This window comes from Pantherophis guttatus, chromosome 2 (genome assembly GCF_059756535.1).
Source record: "Pantherophis guttatus breed Tessera chromosome 2, ASM5975653v1, whole genome shotgun sequence".
Lineage (NCBI taxonomy): Eukaryota > Metazoa > Chordata > Lepidosauria > Squamata > Colubridae > Pantherophis > Pantherophis guttatus.
Window position 1 is genome coordinate 274,347,681 of NC_142064.1, and position 19,327 is coordinate 274,367,007.

Here is a 19,327-nt window from a genome sequence, read left to right on the forward strand (position 1 = left end):
AGATCTTTTTTCCCCTTGACACCAATTGTTGTGACCTAAGCCCAAGTAGTTATTACCAGGCACAATCAGTCCTAAACAAACCTGTTTTATTGGAATAGCTGAGAGTTACTTCATTCTCACCTTAGTCCAAATTAAGGGCCCAATCATCTCCTGGCCTTACTCCCGAGTCGTCCTTTCTGCTTTAGCTGCTTTTGCCTTCTGGCAGCTCTTCACATGCGTGCACTAGGATCAGGCTCCTCCTGTTCCTCTGCCTCTCTGTTACTCGCTTCTGGAGGCTCCGCAGTCCGCTCATCACTCCCAGATGGCCCTGGCCCCATCTCTGCCTCTAATGCAGAGCCCTCGTCTGGACCTTCCCCTGACTCCATTTTCCTCCCTTCACACTTCAAGAGCCAAAATAAACAGCAAAGGGGACAAAGGAAAATCTTGACTTGTCCCCTTCTGGATATCACATGGTTATGACACTAAATTTCTTGAATAAAATTTTCAGCAAGACTCATCTCTTCCAGAACATTAAGCAAAAATGGCCAATGCAAATGATCAAAGGCTTTCTCTGCATCTAAGAACTATACAGCTAGTTTTTTGTTATGTTGTTGTAAAAGTACTATGACAACCAACACAGTTCTCACATTGTCTTTTGTCATTTAAGTAAAAAGTCACATTGATCTTCATGAATAAACTGTTGGAAAAAAAATTTAGACTACCAGCTAAATTTAATCTGAACACTTTATCATTACCATTCATAAGTGAATGGTGATTATAAACATGCAATCTGCATCTCCCTGTAGGCGACTCTCTACAACTCTGAGGAAGATGCATCCTGAGGGTCCCCCATGGCCCCACCAGACCCTCCAGCCAAATTCTCCCCTGCAGCCACTGCTCCCACTTGCCCCAAAGGCTCCACTTGGGGAGAATGCAGGGGTGAAATGGTATCAGTTCAGGCCGGTTCACCCGAACCGTTAATAAAAAATACCCCTGGTTCACCGAACCGGTATTAAAAAATGTAAAAGAAAAGTTCTGACGATCAGCTGAGTGACGCACAATCGTTGGAACTTTTTTTTTATTTTTACTTTTAAGCATTTTTTTACAACCAGTTCAGGCAAATTGATAGTAAAAAAATGCTTTAAAAAGTGAAAAAAGGACGCTCAGACGATTGCGTGAAACAGCTGTTATATTTCACATGACTGTAGTGTGGACAATGAGCTTACAAAAAATAGAGAGCAGAAATAGAAAACAATTCCTTTTTGAAAAAAAATGTGTAAGCATTCCTTTTGTTGAAGGAAAATGTCTCCCCAGCAACTGCAGACAGAGAACCGAAGTCACTTGTTCAAGTTTCCAGTGATTTTTGGAAAATTAAGTCTGTATCAATCTACTTATTGGTGGTTCAAAATAAAAGAAAGAAGGAAGGAAGGAAAATGGAATTTTCAACAATTGGTGGCAGAGATGGGATTGCCTCAGATTCCGGAGACCTCTCAGTGGCATCAGTGAAGAAGAAGAATGAATTGTCTGTTGGAGAGAATTTAGTTCAGGAAGATCTCAAACCCTCCAGGCACCGGCCTCAGAAATGACCTGATCTTTGATTAGGTAATTGGAGATGGAAAAGCTTGAATCCTTTTTCCCTCACACTTGGTTTGGGCAGAAATAAAGGTAAAGGTACACCTTGCACATATTTGTCAGTCATTCCCAACTGTAGGGGGTGGTGCTCATCTCCATTTCAAACCCGAAGAGCCAGCACTGTCCGAAAACATCTCCGTGGTTATGTAGCTGGCTTGACTAAATGCCAAAGATGCATGGAAGGCTGTTACCTTCCCACCAAGGGTGCTCCCTATTTTTCTACTTGAATTTTTTACGTGCTTTCGAACTGCTAGGTTGGCAGAAGCTTGAAATTTTTATTTCAAACTATACCAATAAAACTGGAGAAAAAATATTTTGAAGAGTTGAAGAAAATAAAGTGGAAATATGTGTGGCAAGGAAAGAGAGCAAGGATTAATATAAAAATGCTACAAGATGCAAGAATTAGAGGTGGGTTTGGCCTTCTGAATTGGGAATTGTATTATCAAACGGTGGCGTTAACATGCATTAAAGAATGGATTTTATTAAGGAATACAATATTATTGACATTGACAGGCTCAGACTTAACCCAGACAAGACCGAATGGCTGTGGGTATTGCCTCCTAAAGACTATGTTGACTATCCATCCTTGGTTTGGTGGGGGGGACAAATTGTCCCCCTCAGAACGGGCTCGCAACTTGGGTGTCCTCCTAAACTCACAGCTAAGATTAGAGCAATATCTGTCAGCTGTGGCTAGGGGGACCTTTGCACAGGTTCGCCTGGTGCACCAATTGAGACACTACTTGGATTGGGAGGCTCTCCTCACGGTCACTCATGCCCTTGTCACCTCATGGTTAGATTATTGCAAAGCGCTCTACATGGGGCGACTCTTGAAAAGTTTTCGGAGACTACAGTTAGTCCAGAACGCAGCCGCGCGAGCTGTTGTTGGTGCACCTAGGTATACCCACATTACACCAATTCTCCGCAAGCTGCACTGGCTCCCTATTGTTGTCCGGTCACAATTCAAGGTGTTGGTTATTACGTTTAAAGCCCTACATGGCTCAGGGCCAGGTTATCTTCGAGACCGCCTTCTACCGCATAGCTCCCAGCGACCGGTAAGATCCCACAGAGTTGGTCTCCTCTGGGTCAGATCAGCTAAACAATGCCGGCTGGCAGGCCCGTGGGGGAGGGCCTTTTCTGTGGCTGCCCCAGCTCTTTGGAACCAGTTACCTCCTGAGTTCCGGACCATCCCCACCCTATTGGCCTTCCGAAAAGCGGTGAAGACCTGGCTTTTCCGGCAGTCCTGGGGCCGTTGATCTTGCTCTTGTGATCTGGTGAGATCCAGCCATGAATGGTATGAATGAGTTTTAATCTTTTAATGTTTTAATTTTAAAATGTTTTTTATTAGGATTTTAAATGTATTGTGAGCCGACCTGAGTCTTCGGAGAAGGGTGGCATATAAATTGAATTAAATTGAAAAAAATTGAAATGATTTACAATTGGGTTGGCATGCCTTTTGATGGTACGGGAAACAAAGGATACATGGATATTTCCAAAGCCATTATCTAAGAAATGGTTTGTTATCAGTGTGGGAGAGACTGAAAGAAAAACATTATTTAAATATTCTAATGTGGCTTTCTACAATAGAAGCAGTGACATACCCAAATATTATGAACATGGGGAATATTGTTAGATATAAAGACATTCTGACAGATCGGGGAGAGCTGAAACAAAAACAAGAACTAGAGAGTCAAGGGATCGAGATAGATTGGTATACAAGATTGCAAATACAATCAAGATATGAAGCAGATCATAGACAATATGACTTTAACTTGGGGAAATCCGAACTGGAAGAAATATTGACAGGAACAGATGAGAAAATGATTAAGAAACTATATAATTATTTATTGTGTATTAGACTAGAAGATGAAGAAGTAAAAGAAACAATGATAGCATGGACAAAGAATTTTGGATACACCATAGAATTAGATAAATGGCAACAACTTTGGGAAAGAAATGTTAAATTAACAATGGCAACAGCCTATAAAGAAAACTTGTATAAAATGTTTTATAGAATGCATATGCCACCAGAAAGATTAGCTAAGATGTTTCAAGATAAATCATCTAAGTGTTGGAAATGTCACCAGTTGCTGGGATCATACTATCATATGTGGTGGTTGTGTAAAGAAGCAAAACAATATTGGGTGAAAATACAAACATGGTTAGAGGGAATGTTGCAGCAACATATAGAGTTGAAACCAGAGATATTCTTATTGGGAATTTTACCAGAGAATTATAGTAAAGAAGATACATTTAATTTAATTTAATTTAATTTAATTTATCAAATTTCTATGCCGCCCAACTCCCAAGGGACTCTGGGTGGCTTACAGCAAAAAAATAATACACCAAAGAACATACATATTTGATTATTCATATAATAACAGCGGCTAGAATTGTATTAGCACAAAACTGGAAAGCACATAAAATCCTGTTGGAAGGAGAATCTTATTTCTGAGCTTGTTCATTCCTGGATGTATGACAAATTCTATTACTAATTGGTTTATTTTACTAATTGATGATTATGTTGGAATTTAATGTCATTAACATTATACTCTTTATATGTTTATTTCCTTCAGTTTTAAATAGCCTTAATTGTCCCATTGATTCAAAGGAAGAATACAAAACATCAATAACTGCAATGAAAAAATTAAATGTGATAAGCCTAAGAAACAATTTCACTGTCATTTCTCTACTTTTATCATGAGATGTTCCTTAGTGTTTAGATCTGGCCTCAGGATAATAACGTAGCACTTTGGGAAGAAGATGCAGCCCAGCAGTCCAGCACTGGAGGCCAAGATGGAGAAGACCTGAACAATCACCATGGACTTTCCTTTGGTGCTCAGGTAGGTGGGCAAGAAGGAGATCCAAACACTGCAGAAGACCAGCATGCTGAAGGTGATCAGCTTGGCTTCATTGAAGGCCCCAGGGAGATTCCTGGCCAGGAAAGCTACAGTGAAGCAAATGGCAGCTAGGAAACACATATAGCCAAGGACAACATAAAACATGGTGACAGAGCCTTCATTGCATTGAAGGATGATCGCTCCATGCTGTGAGTTTAAGTCAGAGTCAGGGAATGGGGGAGAAATTCCCAGCCACAAGGCACAGATGAAAATTTGGCCAGCAGAACCAGAAAGGATGATGGAATTGGCCAAGCTCTTCCCCAACCATCTTCTCACTTTGTTCCCTGGTTTTGAGGCTAAGAATGCCAGCACCACCATGATCGTTTTGGCCAACACAGATGACACAGCTATTGAGAAGACAATGCTGAACACTGTTTGTCGGAGAAGACAGGTGGCTTTCCTTGGTCGTCCAATGAAGAAAAAGGAGGACAAGAAGCAAAGCAAGAGGGAGACCAGGAGGATGTAGGAGAGGTCCCGGTTGTTGGCTTTGACAATGGGAGTTTCTAGGTATTTAAGGAATATGATTAAAATGAATCCTGTGAATAGGAACAAGAGTAGGGCAATGGACACCAGGATGATGCCCAGATGTTCTTCAAAGGAGAGGAAGGTTATTCTTTTTGGGATACATTGGATTCTGCTCTCGGTTGGATATTGATCATCTGGGCACTTGGTGCACTTTTCAGTATCTGAGAAAAGAGAAAGTAATATTTCTTTTCTTTTCACCTTTCAAGAAAGATCTTCTTTGGATGTCAGATGATACTGACCAACCATGGCAGGTGCCAATATTGAAAAACCCAAAGGGGCAGGTTGACAATACTAACTGTGACTGTGGGATCATCCCACTAACTTTATATCATGTTATGATGGAATGCCCCCTCAGAAGGTTCTCTGGATCTCTGCTTGAAATATATCATCTCAAGGGCATTGCTGCCCAATGGCTAAATGGTCCACATATCCAGCAATAGGTTTAGCCACTCTAGAAACTCTTCATACATAATTTAATTTTATTCATAATTGTACCCATCATTCCTATTATGCATTTTTAAAATGGCTGGCTTGTGTTAAATTTTAAACTGATTTTAAATTGGAATTTTTTTTTTAATACAATTTTTATTGATTTTTTTTACACAAATAAAATATAGTAACAATTCTGTTTAACATCGGATTCGCAGTGTTTGTACATATATACATGAATAAGTGTCTGGTGTCATTTGTACTATACATTTCTAATTGATTTCTGCACCTTTTATTTCTTCCTTAATTCTATCATCTATCCATTTGTACCATCTTCCCCACACAGTATCATAGTCAGAATTTTCATCATCATTTATCTCATGCGTTAATTTACTTATCTCTGCACACTCTAATATTTTGTTAATTATAAGGTCATCTGGTGGTAGGTCTTTCTTTTTCCAGTATTGAGCGTATGCTAGTCTAGCAGCTGTAGTTATATGTATTAGGAGGTGGACCTTTTCCTTTCCGTACCCTTTCTTTACCATTCCCAGGAGAAATATTTCTGGATTCAGATCAATGTCTTCTTTAAGTATGTCTTTCAACCATCTCCAAATTTTACACCAGTACTTTTTTGCTTCGGGGCATGTCCACCATGTATGAAAGAAGGTGCCATGACCATGACCACATTTCCAACAATTTGGCTGCGCATTGGGGAACATCTTTGCTAGTCTTGCAGGTGCCAAATGCCACCTATGAAGCATTTTGTAGTGATTTTCCTTATATGTGGCTGCTCTAGTTAATTTATAATTTTTATTCCAGGCTTCTTCCCATTCATTAAAGTTCAAACTGTGTCCAATATTTTTCTCCCATGCTCTCAATTGATTTCTAATTGTATCCTCGTCTCTGTCTTCCTCTAATAAATAGTTATACAGCTTGGCCAATGCTTTTTTCCCTGGTCCCATCAAAATTTTGTCTAATCCCTTATATCCTAATTCTAGGCCATACTCTTCTTTATCTTTCTGGTATCTTGATTTTATTTGCAGATAAGTCCACCAATCTAAGATTATACCTTGATCTCTCAGGGCTTCATTTGATTTAATATTTCCCCCTCCATCGACAATATCTTTGTATCTGCACAATTTCTCCATTCCCCACCTGTTGGGGTAAATCATTGCCTCTGCCGTGGAAAGCCAGTTTGGGACTTTTGAATAGTATCTCTGCCTAATTCCCACCCACGTTTGTATTAGGGAGTCTCTAATTTTATGCCTGTGGAAGTAGGTTTTCTTTTTATTGTCTTTGTCCCATAGATATGCATGCCACCCTTTCTGTAGGTCATGTCCTTCTATCACTAAGATTCTCTTATTCTCCAAGGTGATCCAATCCTTTATCCATATCAGCTTTGCTGCTCTGTAATACATTTCCCAATTTGGGAGTCCAAATCCTCCCACATTTCTTTTTTCTTGTAGAATTTTGAGTGAGATCCTTGATTTTTTTCCCTCCCAAATAAATTCCCTAACGGTCTTATTTAATTCTGAAAAAAAAAAAATTCTTTAAAATTACTGGTAGATTTTGATATAAAAATAAAATCTTGGGGAGGATGCTCATCTTAATTGCCGCAATTTTGCCAATAAGTGATAATTTGATCTTTTCCCATCTATCCAGATCTTGTTTTAATTTATTGATTAATGGAGTATAATTATCTTCTTTTAGAGATGAGCACCTTTTGGTTAGCCAAATTCCTAAGTATTTTATTTTTGGGACAACTTGTAAGCCCAAGGTTTCTTCTATCTCTTTCTTCTGCATCTCAGTTACATTCTTAGTAAGTATTTTGGTTTTAGATTTGTTCAATTTAAAGCCTGCCACCTCTCCATATTTACCCAATTCCTCTAATACTTTTTGTCCAGATATTAATGGATCTTCTAATATTAACGCCACGTCATCCGCAAAGGCTTGCGTTTTATAGATCTCTTTTCTAATTTTTAGGCCTTTGATTTCCTTGTTGTTTCTAATGTTTCGTAGCAAAACTTCCAGAGCCAAAATAAATAATAGCGGTGACAAAGGGCAGCCTTGCCTTAAACCTTTCTTAATTTGAAAAATTCTTGTCCTGTCACCATTTACTAAAATGCTCGCCCTCTGATTGTCATAGATAGTTTTTATCATTTTTTTGAAGTTTTGCCCGAATCCCATTATTTTAATTTGCTTGGTCATAAAATTCCAGTTTAGATTGTCGAATGCCTTTTGGGCATCCAAAAAAATTAAGGCCAGCTGCTTTTCTGGATGTTCTTCATAGTATTCTAGAGTATCTAGTACAATTCTCAAATTGTCCCTAATTTGTCGTCCCGGGAGAAATCCATTTTGATCTTTATGAATCCAATTATTTAATATTTTTTTGGTTCTTTCTACCATTATACACATAAATAGTTTGTAATCAGTGTTTAGAAGTGAGATCGGTCTATAATTTTGAATTTTTTTGGGGTCGGCACCTTCTTTCGGCAGTTGGAATTTTTTAATTACGGCCAGAATATTTAATTATTTTAAACAGTTTTTAGATTTTGTATGTCTTGTTTTTACTTTGGCTGTTCACCGCCCTGAGTCCTATATTGGAGAAGGGCGGTATAGAAATTTAAACAAACAAACAAATAAATAAATAAATAAAATAATTTACTGCTCTGGTGTTTTATAGTTTGATGCACATTTTATATGCTCTTTCTGCTAACTTTCTGTATTAATGCTGTATTCTGCTACACCGTATGAAATAAATACAATTGCTTAGTTGGCTCTCTTTTTTCCCTGATTTCTCTTTAGATTGGTTTCCTTTTAATACCAATATGGAAATACAGCTTTCCTATTAGAACCACAACTATATCCCTTTTTTGTTGCTATTGTAACTATTTGTATTTCATTATTTAGAGGACATCTCCATACTGGCAAAAAAAATAGAAATTTCCTCTGGTGCACATTGTCTTGTATGATCCACCATGGTCTTCTATCTCTTCCTGCCTCATCCCTCAAAATCTTTTTCTTATTCCTCCCTTTAGGGAAGAAATTGGGCACCTTGAAAATTGAGAACCACAAAATTGTTAACCTTAGATGTCTCGTTTAAAATGCACATGGATCAAAATGCTCTGGATGAATCTAGTAGCCTTTTCTTTGGCGTCACTCACCTTCCTGAGTGGAGATGGTCCCTTCTGGACAAGGAACACAGTCATAGCAGCAAACTGGCTCTCCTTTTCGAGCTTGCTTGAAAAATCCAGGATGACAATTTTCCACACATTTGGACTGAGGCAGAGACTAAGAAGAAAAACAAGGAATGACAAATGAAATATGTTAGGACCCAAAATAGCCATACATCCTAAAGAATTATTACCTAGCATCCCAGATAGGACATGGCTGAATCAATTTGAAACAATGTTCTGTATTACAGCATCCGAAAGATACCTTGCCAATTGTACTGAAGCATCCCAAGCCATTTAAGAAAACTATAAGGGTTCTATTCCAGTAGTGGAATTCAATTTTTTTTACTAACGGTTCTGTGGGCGTGACTTGGTGGACATGGTGTGACTTGGTGGGCGTGGCAGGGGAAGGATACTGCAAAATCTCCATTCCTACCCCACTCCAGGTGAAGGATACTGCAAAATCACCATTCCCACCCCACTCTGGGGCCAGCCAGAAGTAGTATTTGCCGGTTCTCCGAACTACTCAAAATTTCTGCTAGTGGTTCTCCAGAACCTATCAGAACCTGCTGAATTTCACCCCTGTTCTATTCCCCACATTCAATTCTCACTGTATTGATGAATAGGCTTAGCCATTTGAAAAGTGTCTCAAGGCATTGAAAAACAGAGAACAGTCACCAATGGTTCACACACCTTATTGAGCAACTTTAGCTGTGAAAGAGCATCTTGATTGATAATAAGTCTCTGTCTTTCAAAACTCCCCAGTTGCTTTCCAATGGGATCCTCCCTGGAGAGAACTATGAAGCTTATGATGTTCAGATCTGCTGCCACATCACCATTTTGGTCCAAGTACAGTTTCATGTGGGAAAGATTGCAAAACTCATTCTTCTTCAGAAATGGATGGAACTAGAAGAGAAATATCCAGGAATGTTAAAAGCAGAAACCTTGGTTTTTCCATCCCACATTATTATTTTTTTTCAGATTTGAGTCTTTTTGCTACTTTCTGTCTCAGTTGCAAATATCCTGAGTTGGGAGAACAAGTGTTATCACTGTCCTCAAAAGGGAAAAAAGAAAGGTTCAGCAAAAAAAAAAAAAAGTGCCCCGAGCCCACTGTAACAACATTGCCAAAAAGGCACTAAGAGTTGTTAACCCAATCTTGCATAGCTTCTTTTCTGGTAATGTTGTACTATTAACTAGAGCATACAAAACATTTGCTAGACCAATTCTTGAATACAGCTCATCTGTCTGGAACCCGCATTGCATATTGGATATAAATACAACCGAGAGAGTCCAGAGATATTTTACGAGAAGAGTCTTCCATTCCTCTAACCGCAATAAAATACCTTATGCCACTAGACTTCAAATTTTGGGATTAGACAATTTAGAACTACAGCGACTTCAGTCTGACCTAAGTGTAGTACATAAAATTATCTGCCACAATGTTCTTCCTGTCAATGACTACTTCAGCTTCAACCAAAACAATACATGAGCAAATAATAGATACAAACTCAAAGTAAACCATTCCAAACTTGATTGCAGAAAACATGACTTCAGTAACAGAGTGGTCAATTCCTGGAATGCACTACCTGACTCTGTAGTTTCTTCCCCAAACCCCCAAAACTTTAACCTTAAACTGTCTACTGTTGACCTCTCCCCATTCCTAAGAGGTATGTAAGGGGCGTGCATAAGTGCACCAGTGTGCCTACCATCTCTGTCCTAATATTCCTTTTTACTTACTCTTTTCATGTATTCAAATTATGTTCATCCTTTTACCTGTTATCTTATATATATTTGACAAATAAAATAAATAACATTTGTCAATCATATAGTTGGCAGTAATAGCCAACACCCAGAGGACAAGCTCAAGATCCAAAATGATCTTGAGAGATTTGAACACTGAGCCCTATCTAACAAAATCAATGTAGATAAAAGTAAAGTTTTACATGTAGGGAAGAAAAACCAAATGTATTGGTACAGACTATGTGAAATTTGACTTAATGTCAGTAAGTGTGAAAAAGATCTTGGAGTCTTAGTGGAGAATCACTTAAATGGCTGAAGGGCTAGTGTGGCCAAAAAAACTTTGGATTCCTGGACCATGGTCTGCACTACCTCCATGATGAGTTTTTGGCAAGGGATGGGCTGTACCTCCCAAAGACTAGGAAGAATATTTTCAGAAAATGGCTGGTTCATCTTATCAGGAGGGCTTTAAACTAAAATTGAGGGGGGAGGGTGACCAATCTTTAGGATCTCCAGGACCTAATTCCAAGCAACATCCCCTAGAAAGCAAGTTAAATAATGAGGTCAGGAGGGATGGGAAGGAAGACAAACTCAAACACCAAATAGGACACCTAGGAAGCATACCCAGATTCAGACATAAAGATCTCAAGTGCCTATATACAAACGCACAAAGTTTGGGGAACAAATAGAGTGAACCTGAATTATTAATACATGAAGGTTGATATGATATAGTTGGCATTACAGAAATGTGATGGGATGAAACACATGACGGGAACATAGTAATAGAAGGATACAAACTGATCAAAAAACCTCAGATCCCATAAAAGAGGAGGTGGAGTTGCACTGCATGTAAATGACCGCTATACTGCTACAGAAATGCACAAAACCAAAGGGAAAAAACCTCTTAGAATGCATATGGCTCAACATAATAGAAAAAAAGAATGAAATTTCCATAGGTGTATACTACAGGCCACCCAACCAAACAGAAAAAATAGATGTACTTTTTGCTAACCAACTAACAAATATATGTATGAAACACACTACAATAGTAATGGGGGATTTCAATTACCCTGAAATCAATTGAAAAACTATTCTGCACCAAGTGAAAAATCGAATAAGTTCCTGACCAACCTAGCTGACAACTTTGTTGTCCAAAAGGTAGAGAAGAAAACTAGAGGGACAGCCATACTGGACTTAATTTTTTCAAAGAGAGAAGAAGTTATAGAGGGAGTTGAAATTATAGGAATCTTGGGCGAGAGTGACCATGTCATATTAGAATTCAACATAACACCAACACAAGCGATCTATATAAATAAAAATGTAAATGTCCGTTTGTACATAACTGCACATCTCCGAAAGTTCTTCACCGATTGCTTTCAAATTTTGACACAACATTGCATTCAATTACGGACATGTTTTTATATACCTATATTATATACATGTCACACCTGTGACAGGTAAAAACATGAAAAACTTTGGAAAACATTGAAAGTCATTGACAAACATTGAAAAACAGCGCCATCTGCTGGACGTAAAACCAACATGGCAGCCTCCCAGCCCTGATTACGCTCAACAGATTTCTGCTCCTTATATTTAGACTCTCCATATTTCTTCCAAGAAACTGCGCATTTGGAAGGCAGAGACGCCCAGGGCCATATCCTGCCACCAGGCTCTGCAGGTAGGCAGCTGGCTCCCCACTGGGAAGTCCTCGCAGCCAATGCTTCTAGGGCTGGGTGGGGCCCACCTGAGCCTGGTTCTGACCTCCCCCTCCCCCAGCCACCCCGTGAACTAGCCTCGCCCACCGCTGCTGCCCATCCCCCTCACCAGCCGCTCTCGTGGCTCCCTCCAAAGAACACCTGGCAACGAGGCTGCCTGGGTCCGCCAAATGGGAACCCTCCATCACTTGTCTGGCCCAAATCACGCCTGGCCCAGCACTACCATGGGCCCCGAGGTCAGAAAGACCAGCCGCTAACCGGTGCTGTGCGAATCTGGTTGGTGAGTGGGAGATGGAGGCAACTGGAGCCTTGGGGTCGCCTTTGACCAGTGCCACCTTTGATTCCCAGGTGGGCGCTCTGGCAGTTCAAAATTTTGGCCTCTGGCAGAAAAGGGGTTCCAGGGAGGCTTCGGGGGCAGAAACGGGCAGGAGGGAGGATGGCCGGCACTCCTTCGTTTCACCTGGAAGAATGGGAGATTTAATCATTCCCCTGCCCTTGGCAGGCGGGGGAGGAGAACTGCGCAGCAGGGGTCCAGTGGGGTGTGTGTGGCTCCTGGCTTTGCCACTTTCTTGCTTCAGGTGGGAAGCCCCAAACCAGCCTTGAGCCCCCGCTGCACCCCCTCCCTCCCTCCCTTCCCTTCCCTTCTATGTGTCTCCCCGTCGAGCCTCCAGAGAACATCTGTGTAGGGAGGATGGAGGGGGCCCCTGAGTTTCTGCTGTGGTGCAGAGAGCTGCGAAGGCCTGGCCTGAAAAGGTAAGGGTGATGGCAGGGGATGCAGAAGAGGCCGGGCCAGAGACAGAGATAAACAGAGAGAGAGGGAGGGAGAGACATAGAGAAATACAGAGACGGGGCGAGAGAGAGACACACACATACAGAGATACAGAGAGAGAGGGTGGGAGAGGGAGAGAGAGAGAGAGAGAGATACAGAGAGAGGGGAGAGAGAGAGAGACATAGAGAGATACAGAGAGGGGAGAGAGAGACATAGAGAGATAGAGAGAGGGGGAGAAAGAGACACATAGAGAGATACAGACGGGGGAGAGAGAGAGAGATAGAGAGATACAGATAGGGAGAGAGAGAGACATAGAGAGATACAAAGAGAGAGGGGGAGACAGAGAGGGAGGATTATGTGGTTCCCATTGTTTTTTAGCAACTGGTTCTCTGACCTAATCACCAGCTGGGTAGGCATGGCTCGGGGGCTGTCATGTGACTGATGAAAGTGAGTGACATTGATTTGGCCATGCCCACCAAATGTTCGTGGAGAGTTTGGAACTTCAGCCTTGCTCTTTTAGCCCAGCGGAAGCACCAGACTGGGCCACAGCAATGCGTGGCCGGGTACAGCTAGTAGAACATAATGATACCAGATTCTTAGACTTTAAAAGAGCAGATTTTAATAAACTCAGAGAGAACTTGGGAAAAATTCCTTGGATGAAAATCCTAAAGGGGAAAACCACTAAAGAAGCTTGGGAAACTGAAAAATATGATCATAAAAGCCCAGTTCAACACAATACTGAAAAAGAAAAACAAGAAATCCAAGAAGAAACCAGCATAGCTGCACAAAGATCTCTCTGACAAACTGAAAAACAAAAAGAACAGATACAACAAATTTATTTATTTATTTATTTATTTATTTATTTATTTATTTATTTATCAAATTTCTATATCGCCCTACTCCCGGAGGACTCAGGGCAGTGAAAGAGTGATACATAACTAAGGCAGAATATCAGCAGATAGGCAAACTCTGCGAAGATGAAGTCAGGAAAGCAAAAGCTCAGAATAAACAAAGACTTGCAACAAAAGTCAAAGACAATAAAAAATGTTTCTCCCAACATATAAATAGCAAGAAATAAGTTAAGGAAATGGTTGGTCCACTAAAGAGAGAAGACAACAAGGAAGTAACAGACAGCAGAGAGAAAGCAGAGCTGCTTAACTTATTCTTTCCATCAATCAAAAAGAAGTTATAGTCCAACCTATCAAAACATAACCGTAAAAGACAGATTAGAAATAAAAGTTAAAATAAGCAAAAAATAAAAAATAAAAATGGTAAGAGAACACCTGTCTGATCTTGAGAAATACAAATCATTGGGACCTGATGGATTACATCACAGAGTTCTAAAGGAGCTAGCAGATGCCATCTCAGAACCACTGTATCACATCTTTCAAAAATCCTGAAGCACCAGGGAACTACCAGAGGACTGGAAAAGAGTAGAAGTGGTTCCCATCTTGAAAAAAGGAAGGAAAAATAAACAGGCCCAGGAAACAGCAGACCAATCAGCCTAACATCAATACCCGGGAAGATACTGGAAAAGATAATTTAAAACAAAAACAAAAACAGATCTGCCAACATCTAGAAACGAGTAAAGTAATAAGTAGCAGTCAGCATGGGTTTGTTAAAAACAGATCATGCCAAACCAATCTTATTTCATTCTCCAACCTAGTGACTAAATTAGTAGACCACCAAAATACTGTGGACATAATATACTTAGACTTCAGCAAGGCATTTGACAAAGTAAACCACAACCTACTTCTTGGTAAGCTAGAAAAATGTGGGATAGATAGCATCAACAGATGGATTCATATCTGGCTGACAAACTATACTCAATGAGTAGTCCTTATTGGGTCTATGTCTACATGGTGGGAAGTAAGCAGTGGGGTACCCTAGGTTCTGTCTTAAACCCATACTATTCAATATCTTCATAAATGACTTAGATGAGGGGCTAGAAGGGGAATTTACCAAATTTGTGGATGATACTGGCAGGAATAGCTGGCAGGTTCAAGATCCAGAAGGATCTTGACAGACTTGAACATTGGGGCCTATCTAACAAAATGAAATTCAATGTAGAGAAAAATAAAGACTTAGGCAAGAAAAACCAAAATAACACATATAGACTGGGTGAAACCAGGCTTAGTGGGTGCGCTTAGATACACCCACATTACACCAATTCTCTGCAAGCTGCACTGGCTCCCTATTGGTCTCCGGGTGCAATTCAAGGTGCTGGTCATTACCTTTAAAGCCCTATATCACTCAGTGCCAGGCTATCTTCGAGACCGCCTTCTACCACATAGCTCCCAGCGACCGGTAAGATCCCACACAGGCAGTCTTCTCCTGGTCCCGACAGCTAAACAATGTCGGCTGGCGTGCCCGTGGGGGAGGGCCTTCTCTGTGGCTGCCCCGGATCTCTGGAACCAATTGCCTCCTGAGGTCCGGACCGCCCCCACCCTAATGGCCTTCCGCAAAGCTGTGAAGACCTGGCTCTTCCGGCAGACCTGGGGCCATTGATCTTGTTATAATGATCTTGCAAGACCCGGCCACGAATTGGAGTGCATGTGTTTTAACATTTTAAAGTTTTAAAGGGTTTTTTTTTTTGAAAAAAAAAGTTTTTATTTTGTGATCAAACAAATATACAATATAGGCAATCATTCAATATATCATCAATATACCTCTCCTTATCAGTTATCGTTTAATATAACATTTTTACTTATCTGTTTAAACATTTATAAACCCAGCCTTCAACCCCGCCTTCCCACCCCCCACCCCCGACTTCCCAGAACAAAAACAGGGTATAAATTTTACCAAACATACACTAAAATATGCTAACTTAATGCAAGATTTAAAACTCCCTAGACCCCTTAACTCCCCTTCTACAGATTATTCATCAGCCTTCCTTTTTTATAAACTCAAAATAACATATAATCCTTTAGCCCTAAGAGTTTTAAAAACATGAACAAACACTAATAGATCATTCAAACCCTAAAAATACATCTGTAAAATATTCTTAGTTCATTTACTTCATCATTTTACTCTTCCTCCTACTTTTATTCTCAAAATTCAAATATTTTAAAAATCTTAATACAACAATAAGTAAACCTTAATTAATCATTAATTGAATTTCTATATTTTCTTAATTCATTTACTTAATCATTGTAATTAATCATTAATACATCAATAGTTAGACCAGAAAAAGTTCATCTTCCATTTTTCCTTTCTTTCTGTATTTTTTCCAGTCTTTCTTCCTCCCTCCTACTTTTATTTTGAAGAGGTTTTGAATTTTAACTTGAGGTTGATGTATCTTTAAAACTTGTCCCTTTCTTGGAACCATTTCCTCTGATTTAGAGCCCCCATATCGACTCTTCTTGCTTATATAATCAGCCAGTTCATAGAAGAATTGACTCGAAGAAGCCAGTTCATAGAAGAATTGACTCGATAAGATTTATCAGTTTGCAAAGAAAAGTCCAAAACCTCGTAAGGCTGGTCAGTTTCTACTTCTTTCTGCTCCAAATTATATTTTTGAAAAGTTCTGTCAGTTAATTCCAAAAGAGCAGAAGGAAAGTTTGAAGATTCTTGAGAGCCAGCCAGTTCCAGTTTCTCTGTTTTGGTCAAAATGTCTCCTGCATTGTCATTGTGCTTTCCTTCAAAAACATCCTCAATTGTTTTTATATCCTCCACCAGTTCTGTAAGTTTTCGTTCCATGATTGCTGTTTGGTTATTAATAATTGCAATTTGATTATTCATGGCTTCCTTTATAAATTCTGTAAGTTCTCTAAAAAAATCCTCCTTACTCTGTGAGTCAATTCTCTGTATCATTTTTGACGCCATTAGAGAGCCTCCACCACTTTCAGAAACTCCTTGCTTGGAAGCCATATTATTATAAAAGAATTTTTCTTTTCACAGCCATAAAGTCTCTTGAACAGCTTTCTCAAATTTATTTGAGATTTATCAAGCAAGATAGTCTTTTCTACACCCAGCTCTCAAATCCCAGCAACTTAAATCCAGTCTCTGAGCACAAATCTGTTAACAAGCACTTTCATTTCTAACTTTCACTTTTACACTCACAACGAGGACGCCATTTCTACCTCCAACTCAGAAAAATCAAGTAGAAACAATGTATCCCAGGAGTTAAGCACAATACTTGCAAAAGCTTGTTCTCCTGCTTCTGTTCTGTCTGCTTTTGAATTCAATTAATCTCTTTTTTGACAGCAGAGTTGGTCGTGACGTCTGGCTCCGTTTAAAACCGAGTCGCCTTGAATCCGGAGCTTCAGTGGGCTGAATGGGGAGCTCTCACCCTCCAAGCCCCTGGAATTGTTCCAGGGGCTTCCGGGGAGCTCTACCCTCGCCCACCGGCTCTCCTCTCCTTCTTCTCCCAAAGGAGAGGTTCTCAAGCCGTCTGACAGCTGATTAGCGCTGTCAGAATGGCTCCAATAGAATTGTGGGGCTGGCGGCCTGAAAAGACCATCCGCGACGCCGACGGTGCCAACTGGAAGCCAAAGTTTTAAAGTTTTAATGTTTTTCTTTTAACTTTTTTTATGGGATTGTTCGCATTGTTTTATTCTTTGTTGTAAGCTTGCCAGAGTCCCTTGGAAGTTGGGCGGCATAGAAATGCGATAAAATAAATAAATAAATAAATAAATAAATAAATAAATAAATAATAACAATAATGGTGAGAGGGATCTTGGAGTCTTAGTGGACAACTAGTTAAATATGAGCGAGCAGTATGCGGCAGCAGCCAAAAAAGCCAATGTAATCCTAAATTGCATTAACAGAGAGATACAATCATGATCAAGTATTAATACCACTCTATAAAGCCTTAGTAAGACCACACCTAGAATACTGTATCCAGTTTTGGTCACCACTCTATAAAAAGATGTTGAGACTCTAGAAAAAGTGCAGAGAAGAGCAACTAAGATGAATCGGAGACTGGAGGCTAAAACATATGAAGAACGGTTGCATGGCTATTCAAGTGAAGGACCAGTGGTGACATGATATCAGTCTTCCAATATTTGAGGGATTACCACAGAGAGGAAGGGATCAAACTATTTTCCAGGGCACCCAAAGGGCAGACAAGGAATAATGGACAGAAACTGATCAAGGAGAGAGTCAACCTGGGAATAAGGAGAATTTCTTTGAGAGTGAGAACAATCAACCAATGGAACAGCTTGCCTTCAGAAGCTGTGGGAGCTTCATTACTGGAAGCTTTCAAGAAGAGATTGAACTGCCATTTGTCAGAAATGGTGTAGGTTCTCCTGCTTGGGCACGGGATTTGAATAGATGACCTACAAGGTTCCTTGCAACTCTCTTAATCTGTTATAATATGAGCCAACAATGTGTGGCAGCACATCAATAAAAAAGGAGATTCTAGGCTGCATTAATAGAGGGATCAAATCAAGATCACATGAAGTTCTAGTAAAGTTCTTAGTAAAGGCTTTGGAAATACATTACACAGACGTTTGCTGTTATTCTAGAGTGTTGGACATGGAAATTGAGCTCAGTCACAAGAGGGGAGATTCTGGTTGAATGAGATGAAAACCATCGTAAACGGAAGAACAATTTTAGAGCTGATCCAGTGAACAAGAGAAGTTCAGTTACCCTTTCACTGATTGTTTTAATGCAAAGACCCAGCAGCCATCACTTACAGAAACTTTTAACTGTGATTCCTGCAGACAGGAGGGGTTATGCTAGAAAGTCTCAAGGTCTCCTTCAAATCTCTGAAATGAATTTATAAAGATAGGAGTTTATTTAAAATGCATTCATATTTTATAAAATTAACACTGTTTAAGATCAAAATATATATGTCATGGTACCCGCTCTGTCGAAAATTATCCACAAGTGATTGGATTGGTCAGACTTGTTGGCCTTTTGAAGCACAAAGAGGTTGAGATAGTTTCCTTTTCACCCTTGTATTCCTTATCCAAAGAAAGTAAGTTTGATGGATCTTTGTCAGGATCCCATACCTGCCATGGCTGTAACCTTTGAGTCCCCAGCCCCTCTTCTCCCTCTTTTCTTCTCCTCTTGGATATGGAGGAATAGGCAGCACTCAAGGTATGGGCCAGAGTATTCATCAAAGAGTAAATATGGTGGTTATATCGGTACCACATCCAATTTCTTTCCACTTTGGTCTTCAGTGGAGATTTCTGAGTGCATCTTCTCCGGCCTTTGACAGAAATGATGTCTTCTGAAAAAGAACAGAGAAAAGATTGATCTCCGAACTGTGGTTGCACAGAGAGATTTCGTTCGAAGGAACTGTCATTTTGCCTTTTTCTCCATTGAAAGCCATAGCTCCAAACACTATGGACATATTTCAGAAATGTGTGTCTTTTTATTTGCGATTCCCCAAGGCCTGCAATTATCCAGACTTTCCCTTCAATGGGTTCTGGCAAACTTGTAAGTGTTGAATGGAAAAGATGAATTCTGTCCCAAACAGAATAATATTCTACGATGTGAACAAAGACATTGACTTGTCTCCAC

The 19,327-nt window shown here is 39.9% G+C and overlaps 1 protein-coding gene across 1 annotated transcript; it reads right to left on the bottom strand.

Moving 5' to 3' along the window:
- Positions 1–4,104: 4,104 nt before the first annotated feature.
- On the bottom strand, positions 4,105–18,820 carry LOC148115936 (vomeronasal type-2 receptor 26-like). Its single transcript, XM_087885306.1, has 2 exons — positions 18,814–18,820; positions 4,105–5,194 (listed from the first exon to the last, which is right to left on the bottom strand). Exons 1-2 carry the CDS (start codon positions 18,818–18,820, stop codon positions 4,290–4,292), a joined length of 912 nt encoding a protein of 303 aa, XP_087741432.1. The 3' UTR covers positions 4,105–4,289.
- Between the last annotated feature and the right edge of the window lie 507 nt (positions 18,821–19,327).